Source organism: Rhineura floridana, chromosome 6, assembly GCF_030035675.1.
Source record: "Rhineura floridana isolate rRhiFlo1 chromosome 6, rRhiFlo1.hap2, whole genome shotgun sequence".
Lineage (NCBI taxonomy): Eukaryota > Metazoa > Chordata > Lepidosauria > Squamata > Rhineuridae > Rhineura > Rhineura floridana.
Window position 1 is genome coordinate 4940950 of NC_084485.1, and position 13138 is coordinate 4954087.

Genomic DNA, 13138 nt, shown 5'->3' on the forward strand with positions numbered 1-13138 from the left:
AGAACCGACTTCCTGCATCTACAACCAACAAAACACCATTTGAACTATGGCATGATAGGACACCAAGCGTGTCTCACCTTCGTGTATTCAGGTGCAAGGCCTTTGTGCACATCCCGAAACAAAAGAGATCAAAACTTGACAACACTGCCAGGGAAGTAATATTCATTGGGCATTCTCCAACGCATAAGGGATACCGAGTAATAGATCCCAAAACTGGCGAAGTTGAAGTATGCAGAGGTGTCCACTTTGATGAAAGAAAGTGCGCACACCAACCAGAAGGGGCACCACACCAAACACATGACAGCAAAATGGAAGAAGAAACTGAGCTATTCTTCCACCACAGAAGGTATAACAATGATATACCTGCAGAGGAAGGCAAGGAGTCTGAGCCAGAAGAGGCAACAGAGCCAGAAGGGGCAGCCGAAGCGGCAGCACCCAGAAGCTCTGAACGCACCAACAGAGGTGTACCACCAGAAAGACTTGCTTACCTCGTGAGAGATGAACTTCCAGAACCAGAAACCTGGGAAGAGATTGAAGACTTACCTAAAGCTGAAGCTGAGAGGTGGAGGCAGGCAGCCAAGCAAGAGCTGGAAGCTCTACACAAAAGTAAAACTTGGACACTGACCAAGCTTTCTCAAGAAAGGAAAGCTGCAGGCTACAAGGGGAAATTCAAGAAAAAGCCAGATGCTAAAGGAAACGTTGAGAGAAACAAGACAAGCCATCAGAAAACATCTTTTACCAGGCCAGATGTGGTGGTAGAGAAGCCAGCTCTCCAACCAAGGACTGGGAAGCAATAGAGTGGCAAGATATCTAAAGGGTACTACAACCATGAAACTGAAGCTAGCAGCTACCTGAGATCCCAAACTAGTGGGATATGCAAAGGCTACTTGAGCTGTTTAAAGACTTAGGCATCTCTATACCTGGACCTGTTGTGACGCATGAGGACAACCAAGGATGCATCAGACTCATAGAGTCAGAAGGGGTGAGTTCACGCACCAAGCACATTGACATGAAGCACCATTTCACTAGAGATACCTACCGCAGAGGACTACTCAAGGTGGAGCATTGTCCAACAGGAGACATGACTGCAGACGCCCTCACGAAGGTGTTGGGCAAAGTCAGACATTGCAAGCTGCGAGACAAGATGAACCTCATGGGCTGAACCAACGCTTGTTGAGAAGGGGCGTTGGAAGTGGGGCAAGAGCAACTCCTGTTTTGTTCATGTTCCAGAAGGGAGATTGAGTTAGGGTCCTCCAGACGGTTAGGCTTGACTACCTTTACTGGTGATGCTCTCTGACTGCCTTCCGTTAGACTGATATGTGTTAGGGAAGCTTCTCTGCCCCTCCTCTTCCACCCTTTCTTTCTTCTCTTTCCAAGAGAGAGGAGACACCTTTGTCTCTGCTGCCTCTTCCCTGAGCCATGAGGGCAACTCCCACGTCTCGGCTTTGCGCCTCCACCTTAGTTAGAACTAGGTATGCCTTTCCCATCTACTATGTATTTCTGTGAATGAAGTAGCTTTTCCTATTTTACTAAGTCTTCAGTGATCCTAACGCAGGGTAAAAGCCTGCCACTTAAGTAAACGCACACACTGGCACACACGCATCACAGACTGTTGACAATCTCTGCTAATATCTATACAAATTTGCATAACACATTTCTGTCCCACTGTTAGGGAAACCACACAAACTTGTAGAAAGAAGCATTCTGGGCGCTTCCTCCAGACGCCCTACTCATGGAGCGTTCCTCCGGATGTGTTTGCAGGAAGATCTGCGTCAAAGCAAGTGAAGTGAGATCCCACATGATCCAATGCACTTTCCTTATTGCAAAAAAAAAAAAAGGGCAATCTTTTGGGGAAGCGGGTGGTTGTGCAAGACCTCCCAATTAGCTTTTATTGCACAGCCTGGATTTCCCAGTATGCGATTGGATCCCACCCAAGAATGGCTGCAGTCTGGAAACACCCCTTGTCCAGAGTTGCAGATGAAGATGTCATTGCTTTACTGTGTTACTTACATTAATATCCACAAACAGAACTAACATAGTTGATTTCCTTGATATCCCACATGGCTTCTCTAGAGTGAGCAGGGATGTAGTTGTCCAAGGCCTTGGGGTGTGTGTGTGTGTCTTAGACCCTTTACTTTTTTGGGAGCAGGGTCCCTATGTTTCCAGCATCTTATGAGCCAATCAGTGTGAAAGGGGAAGAGCTTTCTAACATGCGTCCTTGTCCTTTCCTGTTAATTGGAGCCAATCAGAGGGAAAGGAGGTGAGTCAGCCACTGAGAAGACTCTTTTCAGCAGCTAACACTCTCCCTTTTCATGCTGATTGGATCCTAGGGGCTTCTGTTGTTGTGGGAGAATTATTATTATTATTATTTATTACATTTGTATACCGCCCCATAGCTGAAGCTCTATGGGTGGTTTACAACAATTAAAAACATTAAAAACAAATATACAAATTTAAAAACACTTTTTAAAAAAAACAATTTAAAAACACATGCTAAAATGCCTGGGAGAAGAGGAAAGTCTTGACCTGGCACTGAAAAGATAACAGTGTTGGCGCCAAGCGCATCTGTCACAAAAATCATTCCATAAGACATTAAGAAGGATCTCATTCTCAACCCAGCAGTAAAAAAAAAAGGGGGGGGGAGGTTGTGACTATAATGAAGAGATCTTGCACTTCTGAATTTGCCACTAGGCTACTGAGCAGGATTCAATCACATCCTGGCAAGTGAAGTTTGCAAATTTACACCTGGTTGGGAAGTCTCCTACAAGGAACCCCCCTCCCCCCAAAAACCCAGTGTTTTTTGTTTTGTTTTGTTTTTGAGATAAGGAAAGGGAGGAGAAAATTGAGTGGGAAGCGTGGGCTAACATTTGCCGGCGGCAACCTCCTCAGATCAGGTTAGATGCTCAGGAATCAAGTCGCCTGGAAGCTCCCCCCCACCCCCCCGGGCCAGTTCCCAATCTGAGTTCTAACCGCTTCTTGTCGCCCGGACAGATTTCTGCCGGTGTCATTTCGGCATCTGCACCTAAAGGACATGTTGACAAGTCACTCCGTTGGGCACACCCTGCTCCCCCCCCTTCCTTGGGCCCCCACCCGGCCTAATCCATCCTAGGGACGCGGGCAGGCCGGGGGTGGTGATGCGGAGGGCCCTCCTCTGTGCTCCCAGCCCAGTTCGAGCCTCTCCAAGGCAGCGCCGCCGCCGAAGGAGGAGCCGAAAGAAAGCGACCGCGGCGGCGAAAGTGAAGGCGGCGGCGGCAGTTTCGGTTTCGCCTCCAAGCGCTTGTCCGGGCAGGTCGGCGTGGCGGCCCCGGGGCACCTCTTCGGCCTTTGGCGCAACGGCACCTCGGGCGGCTCCTGCTGCAGCGCGCCCTCCGCCCGTGTGTGGGGCCCGATCCCGGCGCTACCGCGGGAAGGAAAGCAGCGACGCGAGAGGGAACCGGAGCCGCTCCGCACTCGGAGACCAGCGGGCTGCGTGTGCGGGACGGAGGGCGCTGACCTCCGCCGGTGGCTCTTTCCGCGCGCCAAAGTTCGGGATAGAGGCGGCGCGTCTATGGTAGGAAGATCCCGCCCGGCCCCCGGACTTAGGGCGAAGGACATGGCAGACCCGGGGCCCCCCATGCGGCTGAAAGAATGGCTCATCGCCCAGGTGGAGAGCGGCCGGTACCCGGGGCTGCGCTGGGAGAACCACGAGAAAACCCTCTTCCGGATCCCCTGGAAACACGCGGCCAAGCAAGATTATCGGCAGCAAGAAGATGCCGCCCTCTTCAAGGTACCGGCGCGCTTCCCGCCCATCTGGATCAAGGAGCTCCCCTGGGGATGTCGCCATTCTCGCGCGCTCCATAATCATCACCCCCAAATCCTTTTGCCGCCCCAAGTAACTCCCGGTAGCGGGGCTTTTCCCCGTGCGCCCTCCGCTGCGTTCCCGGCTGGGGGTTCCTTGGAGCCGGACACTAGGAGGCGCTCCCGAGCGCCCTTCAAAATCCCAGGCCCTGCAGACCATGTGCCAATTTCCCCTTGACTCTCCCCGCGCGCTCTCCAACGCCTCTTTCCCTCTCTTTGCAGGCCTGGGCCATCTACAAAGGCAAGTACCACGAAGGGTTGGACAAGGCCGATCCCACCGTCTGGAAGACCCGCCTAAGGTGCGCCTTGAACAAAAGCACCGACTTCAAGGAGGTCCCCAGCCGGAGCCACCTGGACATCTCGGAGCCATACAAGGTGTACCAGGTCATCTTGGACGCATCCCAAGAAACTGGTACCTCTGGCCATCTGAGGCCCCAGGAGAGTGCAGGTGGAGTGGTGTTTTTCTCTTGCTGCAAAAAGTAGAGGGGCCCCCTGCCAAAAAAAAGCCCTTTTCACTAGCCGCAGACCAAATCATACTAGCCAGAGTGCCAGCAACACATTCACCATGGCATTTCATTTATTTATTTATTTATTTATTTTATTTCTATACCGCCCCATAGCCGAAGTTCTCTAGGCAGTTTATTTATTTATTTATTTCATGAAGGTGATCTCCTCCCCAGAGAGGAGAACCTGGCTGGGAGTCCAGAGTCTGTGAGTTCAAATCCCTGCTCATGTCTCCTGGGTGTCAGGGGCCAGCTAAAGATCACCCCACAGTGAGTGGCTCAGGGGTTATGTGCCTTGCCCCCTGTGCAGCCGAGGGCAAGCTGCAGAGTCCTTCAGTCTGAAGCAATTGCCGAAGTCCACGCTGCCTGAATAGCTTCCTGCCAGCGTCTGGGGATGATGGTGAGGTTGTGACGCGTTTTCTTTTCACCCTGTGCCTTGTTATTTATTTATTTATTTCACTTATACCCCACCTTTCTTTTCATGAGAGACATCCAAGGTGGCTTACATATGGTTCCCAGGCGGTCTCCCATCCAGGCACTGACCAGATCTGACCCTGCTTAGCTTCAGCAGGGAGCTGGCCTCAAGTGCCTTCAGACCATCGCCTGGGACCTTGTTATCATTGGCAATGTAGTGTGAGGCACTGCAAAAGGGAAGCTCAAGGATCCGCCCCTTCTTCTTTGGGAAGGGTTCATCGCTCCTAGAGTCCAGACTTTGCATGCAGAAGTTCCCAGCGTCAGTCCTTTGTAACTCTTTTTTTTAAAATTAGCAGGTGACAGGATAGACCAGGGGTTTCCAAATTGTGGCCCATGGACCATCAGCGGTCTGCGAGCTTGGTTCACGTGGTCTGTGGCATGTCCACATTAAGTTTTTGTATTTATTTTTAATTGCATTTTGTCACTTCTTTTATCTCTTCTGTTGTATCTTTAATGTGTTACAGTTTAAGAACATAAGAACATAAGAAGAGCCTGCTGGATCAGGCCAGTGGCCCATCTAGTCCAGCATCCTGTTCTCACAGTGGCCAACCAGGTGCCTGGGGGAAGCCCGCAAGCAGGACCCGAGTGCAAGAACACTCTCCCCTCCTGAGGCTTCCGGCAACTGGTTTTCAGAAGCATGCTGCCTCTGACTAGGGTGGCACAGCACAGCCATCATGGCTAGTAGCCATTGATAGCCCTGTCCTCCATGAATTTGTCTAATCTTCTTTTAAAGCCATCCAAGCTGGTGGCCATTACTGCATCTTGTGGGAGCAAATTCCATAGTTTAACTATGCGCTGAGTAAAGAAGTACTTCCTTTTGTCTGTCCTGAATCTTCCAACATTCAGCTTCTTTGAATGTCCACGAGTTCTAGTATGATGAGAGAGGGAGAAGAACTTTTCTCTATCCACTTTCTCAATGCCATGCATAATTTTATACACTTCTATCATGTCTCCTCTGACCCGCCTTTTCTCTAAACTAAAAAGCCCCAAATGCTGCAACCTTTCCTCATAAGGGAGTCGCTCCATCCCCTTGATCATTCTGGTTGCCCTCTTCTGAACCTTTTCCAACTCTAGAATATCCTTTTTGAGATGAGGCGACCAGAACTGTACACAGTATTCCAAATGCGGCCGCACCATAGATTTATACAACGGCATGATGATATCGGCTGTTTTATTTTCAATACCTTTCCTAATTATCGCTAGCATGGAATTTGCCTTTTTCACAGCTGCCGCACACTGGGTCGACATTTTCATCGTGCTGTCCACTACAACCCCGAGGTCTCTCTCCTGGTCGGTCACCGCCAGTTCAGACCCCATGAGCGTATATGTGAAATTAAGATTTTTTGCTCCAATATGCATAAGTTTGAATTCTGCAGAACGCAAATTGTAGTATAATAAAATGCAAAAGAAGAAATAAGAGAAGCAATTAAAATGCAATTAAAAATCATGCCGCATCCAGCACAGTGCATTACAATGGCCACAACAAGCAGAAAAATCGTTCAGTGGTCTACCAAGACCCTCAGAAGTTTTGAAGTGGTTTGTGTGTATGGGGGAAGCTGGGGAACTCCTGGAATGGACTTTTCTCTGCCAGAGAGCTGCTGCCAGTCAAGATGGTCAGGCCAAATGGACAAAGAGCCTGACCTAGTACAAAGCAGCATCCTATGTAAAGGGTAAATAATCTGCATTAGAATCATAAGAGCTGGAAGGGATCCTGGAGGTCACCTAGTCCAACCCCTGGTCAGTGGAGGATCTGCAGGGCAGGATGCAACTGTAAAATCCCTGACAGACGTCTTTTCAGCTTCAGCTTAAATACATGTAGTGAAGGAGAGCCCACCATCTCCTCAGGTAGGCAGTTCCATTGTCTATGGTTAACTCTTGCCATTAGGATGTTTCTCTTAATATTTAGTTGAAATCTGCTTCTCTGCAAATTCCACCCATTGGTTCTGGGCCTGCCCTCTGCAGCATTGAAGAACATGTATATGAATTCAGCTGTCATCTCTCTCCCCCCCCCCAATCTTCTCCAGGCTAAATATATCCATTTTTTTAAACCTTTCTTCAAAGGACAGTTTTCATGTTATGGACATTTGTATAAATAAGCAGAGATCATCAGCAGTCTGAGATGCGTGTGTGCCAGTGTGTGCGTTTACCTAAGTGGCAGGCTTTTACCCTGCATTAGAATCAGTGAGACTTAAGACTTGTAAAATAGGAAAAGCTACTTTATTCATAGAAATACATAGGAGACAGGAAAGGCATAACTATTTCTAACTAGCTAAGTTGGAGGCATAATGCCCAGTCATGGGTATTGCCCTCATGGCTCAGGAGAGAGAGCAAAGACAAAGATGTCTCCTTTCTCCGCAGATAGTTGAAGGAGAGAAGAAAGGAAGGAGGGGCAGATCCGCTTCCCTGAGCATATCAGTTTACAATGGAAGGAAGTTAGGTAGAGAAGAGCACAGATAAAGGTAGGCAAGCCTAGCCAGCTGGAGGACCCGAACTCTATCTTCCTTCTGGAACACAAACGAAAGAACCCAAACAGGAGTTGCTGTTGCCCCACTTCCAACATATCAGACCTTTCACAATCCTAGTTGTTTAGCTATAAGATACTGCCTGTGTAGGATCAGACCAAGGTCCATCTAGTCCTGCCTCCTGTCTCCCAACAGTGACCAGGCTCTACACACCCACTAACATGGCATGAAAATGGCAGCCTTTCCTTCGTTGTTTTTTCCCAGGACCTGGAGAATGCTCCTCATTGTGTGATGGGTCATATTGTTCTTCCTGTGCTTTGCACTGCGTTGCATGTGTGCTCACTCTGACTCTGCTGCCAAAATGATATCTCAGCCATGGGATTCGCTCCCGCAAGAGACGGTGATGGCCACCACCGTGGATGGCTTCAAAAGAAGATTAGACAAATTCATGGAGGACAAGGCTATTGGTGGCTACCAGCCATGATGGCTATGTTCCTCTGAATATCAGTGTCTGAGAGTTGCAAGCAGGAAGGGTGTTGCTGCGCTGTTCTGGGAAGCCTGCAAGCATTCAGTTGGCCACTGTGAGGACAGGTTGCTGGAGTAGGTGCTCCCTCAACTTGATCCAGCTCTTTGTATGTTCTTAAGTAATGCATTTGTTTTAAAGCTTCTTAAATTGAATTGCGCATGTGCTGACTATTGGGTAAGCCCCATAGCCCCTTCTCAAGGTAAGATGGGGCAGTGTTCAGTTTCTTTAAAAAGAGGGGAATTGGAACTCAGTTCTTGTGTGGGAGCATTGTCCTGCAAGCTCTGCCACTGCACCTTTGTTGGGAGGGGCAATTCTTCCTGCAGTTGCTCAGCGGGGGCAACGGGGGGGGGGAAGCCACACCCCTGTGTGTACACAAAGGTTCTTTTCAATACTTCTGCTGGCTTTGAGAAAAAGTAGTTGGCTGTTGAGCCCAGCTATGAGATTTAGAGACCTGTCTCCATCAAGAGCCAGTGTGGCGTAGTGGTTGAGGTGTTGGACTACGCCCTGGGAGACCAGGGTTCGAATCCCCACACAGCCAAGAAGCGCACTGGGTGACCTTGGGCCAGTCTGTGCCTCTCAGCCTCATGAAAACCCTATTCATAGGGTCGCCATAAGTCGGAATCGACTTGAAGGCAGTACATTTCCGTTTTACTCCATCAAGGGTCCACACACTTTGACTGGCCAGCCAAAAATTGTGTCGTCGCCACCTGTGGTTCTTCGTAAGTTCACGGAAGACACCCTGCTTAGCCAGCCAGCCAGGACTGAGCCGGACACTAGGGGTTGTGCCAGAGGGTCACAGGTGGGAGTTGGCTTTCTTTTCCAGGGGGAACTTGGAAATGGATAAAAACATTAAGAATAGGCAATAATAATCAACTTGTTCCTGCAAAGAAAGAGAGCTCTTTATTATTGAAATGGCTTCTAGGGTAAGCCATGGTCGATTCCAGCTCAAAAGAAGCTGGGGAATAGACCATTTGTCTGACGCATTAGAGCCATTATTGTGTTGCTGAATTGATTTTTTAAAAATGTGAATCAGGAATACTTGGTCTTAAGAAGATCCACAGAAAGTCCTGCCTCATTAACTCCCAAATTGTTTTCTAGAATGCTGCCACATGGAAACTGCTACGGGGCCCATAGGAGATAAAATAATTCAACTCTGAAAAGCTCCTATGAGCCACAACCACCATCCCCCACACACACACATACACAGAAGGCCCCACACTGCCGCTCTGGTCTTTCTGCCTTCTGGACAAGAGGCAGGCTCAGAACAGCAACTCATGCAGAAGCGCATGGGGTGGACTCATCAGAGGGTAGTTGGTTACTCTCTTGCGTTGTAAAAGTGAGCACTTTGGGCCTCCAGTTTTAGGTGAGGAATAAAATTGTGTCTCAGTAAAGGATGCCCTAGAGACCAACCCTGCTGTGTTCTGAGGGGGAGGTTCCTTAACAAAAGCCCTGCCTCTCTGTAGCCACACCTGAATTGATCTTCCACTGCTACTGGATTCTCCCTGGCTCATCCTTACTGTATCTACAGATGTAGATAATGTACATGACTCTCAACAAAAAATGAAGGGGTTAGGGGACGTGTCCTGCCCCAATGGGCTTACAATCTAGATAGTGGCCCTGTCTGCACCATAAGAACATAAGAAGAGCCTGCTGGATCAGGCCAGTCTAGTCCAGCATCCTGTTCTCACAGTGGCCAACCAGGTGCCTGGGGGAAGCCCGCAAGCAGGACCCGAGTGCAAGAACACTCTCCCCTCCTGAGGCTTCCGGCAACTGGTTTTCAGAAGCATGCTGCCTCTGACTAGGGTGGCAGAGCACAGCCATCGTGGCTAGTAGCCATTGATAGCCCTGTCCTCCATGAATTTGTCTAATCTTCTTTTAAAGCCGTCCAAGCTGGTGGCCATTACTGCATCTTGTGGGAGCAAATTCCATAGTTTAACTATGCGCTGAGTAAAGAAGTACTTCCTTTTGTCTGTCCTGAATCTTCCAACATTCAGCTTCTTTGAATGTCCACGAGTTCTAGTATTATGAGAGAGGGAGAAGAACTTTTCTCTATCCACTTTCTCACTGTAGTTTATTAAGAGTGCTGTGAGTTGTTGGAGACCCCTATCCCCCCCCCGACCTACAATTCCCAGAGTTCTCTGGGAAGAGGGGGGTTGATTGTTAAACCAGTAGCTCTGCAAGGGAAACAGGGCTCTCCAAACGGCCTCCGAGCACCCTCACCAAACTACGGTGCCCAGGATTCTCTGGGGGAAGCCATGATGGTTAAAGTGAGTATAATATTGCTTTAAATGTGTAATGCAGATGCGGCTGCAGGAACGGGAGAAAATGGAGGCCTGATGGAGATTTGAACGGGTACTGCCCCGTTTCCATGGTCTGTACTATAATAATGCCAGGAATCCCTAGGAGACCAGTCATTGAGAACTTTATTTACGCCAAACCAGCCCTTTTTGCTCGACGAGGTTTCTGCCGGAGCATATTGCACCGTTGCAGACAAACAGAAAGGAAAGTGAAACTAAATTAAAGCAACTACTTTGCCCCTAAAGGGCCGTGTCAAAATTGCTAACTAATTAAGGAACTTTCCCAGGGGCCAACAACAGATCCGTCTCTGCTGTAAAATGTGCAGTGCCTAACAGACAGCAGAATCACAAATAAATGTTATCGAGTGCTAAAGAGTGCTTTGCTGTCTCTGCAGATAAGGAAAATGGCAAAGAGCCAAGCGAGCCCTCGATGTCGGCACATCAAGAGACCCGAGCAGATGGGAAACCAAAGAAGGTAAGGGCACTCCTGGCACAGTCCTGGGTCATGCCCACATTGTACATAGGGATCCGTATTAAAAAAAAACACCCAGGTAATTTAATGTGGCCTGGAAGATCAGCAATTTGATGTTAGAATGGGGAGCAATCAGCAGCCTTTTTGGCTCGTGGAAGAACCGATCGCTCGGTGGTAGAGCGCAAGCCTTGCATGAAGAAGGGTCAAGCCCAGCATCCCCAGGCAGAGCTAGGAGAGGTTCCCGTCTGAAGCCCTGGAGAGCAGCTGCCAGTCTGAGCAGACAGTATTGAGCTAAAAGGACCAGTGGTTTAATTTAGTGTAGGGTGCTTCCTGTAGAATCCCCATACCCAGATTTGTTACCAACCCAGGAGGATCTGCATTTGCAGCAACACTTAATGGTTGCTGTAAGTTGTAACTGCTGTTTCGCTTCAATATCTTTTTTATAGTTTTTGGGTTTGTTTCAAGTTATTTTAACTGCATAGGCCAGGCTTCCCTGCAGCCGGTGCCCCCCAGCTGTGCTGTCTGGGAGCTGTAGTCCAAAACATCTGGAGGACACCAGGTTGGGGAAACCTGTTATAGACACTCAGTGCCTCTGAAGTTTGTCTGCTTACCTGCTTTGCTCCATAAAATTACAAAGCGAAATGCAGATAAATAAAAAAAAATTCGTACAGTCCATAAAAATCCAGAATACTGTTCCTGTAATTGTAGTAGTTTTTGTTGTTGTTATGTGCATTCATGTCAATCACGACTTATGGCGACCCTATGAATCAGTGAACTCCAAGAGCATCTGTCGTGAACCACCCTGTTCAGATCTTGTAAGTTCAGGTCTGTGGCTTCCTTTATGGAGTCAATCCCTCTCTTGTTTGGCCTTCCTCTTTTTCTACTCCCTTCTGTTTTTCCAAGCATTATTATCTTTTCTAGTGAATCCTGTCTTCTCATGATGTGTCCAAAGTATGATAACCTCAGTTTCATCATTTTAGCTTGTAGTGGCAGTTGTGGTTTAATTTGTTCTAACACCCAACTGTAGTAGTAGTAATTATAATAATAATATCTGCAATGTGGTGTGCATTTAAAAAAAAACACGAATGGGTTTATTAAGGAGAAATAACCTGTCCTGAAAAATGGCAACTGCCTCAAGGCCATCCATAGTCTCTATCGCAGAGGTGAGGATGGCCCCTGATCCGTAGCTGGTTCAGCCATCCAAGCCACTCAGCCACCTGAAGTTGCATAAGTCAAGGCGCTGGCCATGTGAGAGGCAGAGTGTAAGTGGAGGTGTGCACCCCACTGGTGAGGCTTGGCTGGCATCCTGGGTGCGCGCACACTTCTTGTATGGAGGAATGCCAACAGTGGTGCATGGTGGCTGCATGTCCATGGGGCAGTGGGATCTGCTCCAGGTTTTAGTCTGAATTTTCAAGAACTGTGATTCAGCACCTTGGACAGCTCTTGAAAGTTCAGGCTGAAACTCAGCGGATTTCACTGCCACGCCGACATGGAGCCACCCGCTGCCACTGTATACCAGATCCCACTGCCACCCAAAACAGGGAAAAAGCCCTCTATTCAGCACTGGTTAGGCCTCATCTTGAGTACTGCATCCATTTCTAGTCTCCGCACTTCAAGAAGTGTAAAGTGATAGAAGTGTATAAAATTATGCATGGCATTGAGAAAGTGGATAGAGAAAAGTTCTTCTCCCTCTCTCATAATACTAGAACTCGTGGACATTCAAAGAAGCTGAATGTTGGAAGATTCAGGACAGACAAAAGGAAGTACTTCTTTACTCAGCGCATAGTTAAACTATGGAATTTGCTCCCACAAGATGCAGTAATGGCCACCAGCTTGGATGGCATTAAAAGAAGATTAGACAAATTCATGGAGGACAGGGCTATCAATGGCTACTAGCCATGATGGCTGTGCTGTGCCACCCTAGTCAGAGGCAGCATGCTTCTGAAAACCAGTTGCCGGAAGCCTCAGGAGGGGAGAGTGTTCTTGCACTCGGGTCCTGCTTGCGGGCTTTCCCCAGGCACCTGGTTGGCCACTGTGAGAACAGGATGCTGGACTAGATGGGCCACTGGCCTGATCCAGCAGGCTCTTCTTATGTTCTTATGTTCTTAAGAAGGATGCAGACAACCTGGAACGGGTTCAGAGGAGGGCAACAAGGATGATCAGGGGACTGGAAACAAAGCCCTATGAGGACAGACTGAAAGAACTGGGCATGTTAAGCCTGGAGAAGAGAAAACTGAGGGGAGATATGCTAGCACTCTTCCAAGTGCTTGAAAGGTTGCCACACAGAGGAGGGCCAGGATCTCTTCTCGATCATCCCAAAGTGCAGGACACGGAATAATGGGCTCAAGTTGCAGGAAGCCAGATTTCGACCGGACATCAGGAAAAACTTCGTAACTGTTAGAGCCATACGACAGTGGGACGAATGACCTAGGGAGGTGGTGGGCTGTCCAGCACTGGAGGCCTTCAAGAGGCAGCTAGATAGCCATCTGTCAGGGATGGTTTAAGTTGGATTCCTGCGTTGAGCAGGAGGTTGGACTGGATGGCCGTATAGGCCCCTTCCAACTCTA

The 13138-nt window shown here is 48.7% G+C and overlaps 1 protein-coding gene across 3 annotated transcripts in view; it reads left to right on the plus strand.

Annotated features, from left to right (window-relative positions):
* The first annotated feature begins 3164 nt into the window (after positions 1-3164).
* Positions 3165-13138, plus strand: part of LOC133386977 (interferon regulatory factor 4-like) — a 30029-nt gene continuing 20055 nt past the window's right edge. For 2 of the 3 annotated variants that reach the window (XM_061630823.1, XM_061630824.1), the window contains exons 1-3: positions 3167-3766; positions 4060-4285; positions 10495-10574. In XM_061630823.1, coding sequence (XP_061486807.1) covers positions 3548-3766; positions 4060-4285; positions 10495-10574 — 525 coding nt within the window. In that variant the 5' untranslated portion in view covers positions 3167-3547. Of the gene's footprint in view, positions 3767-4059; positions 4286-10494; positions 10575-13138 lie in introns of all 3 variants that reach the window. The other variant, XM_061630825.1, reaches the window with a different exon arrangement.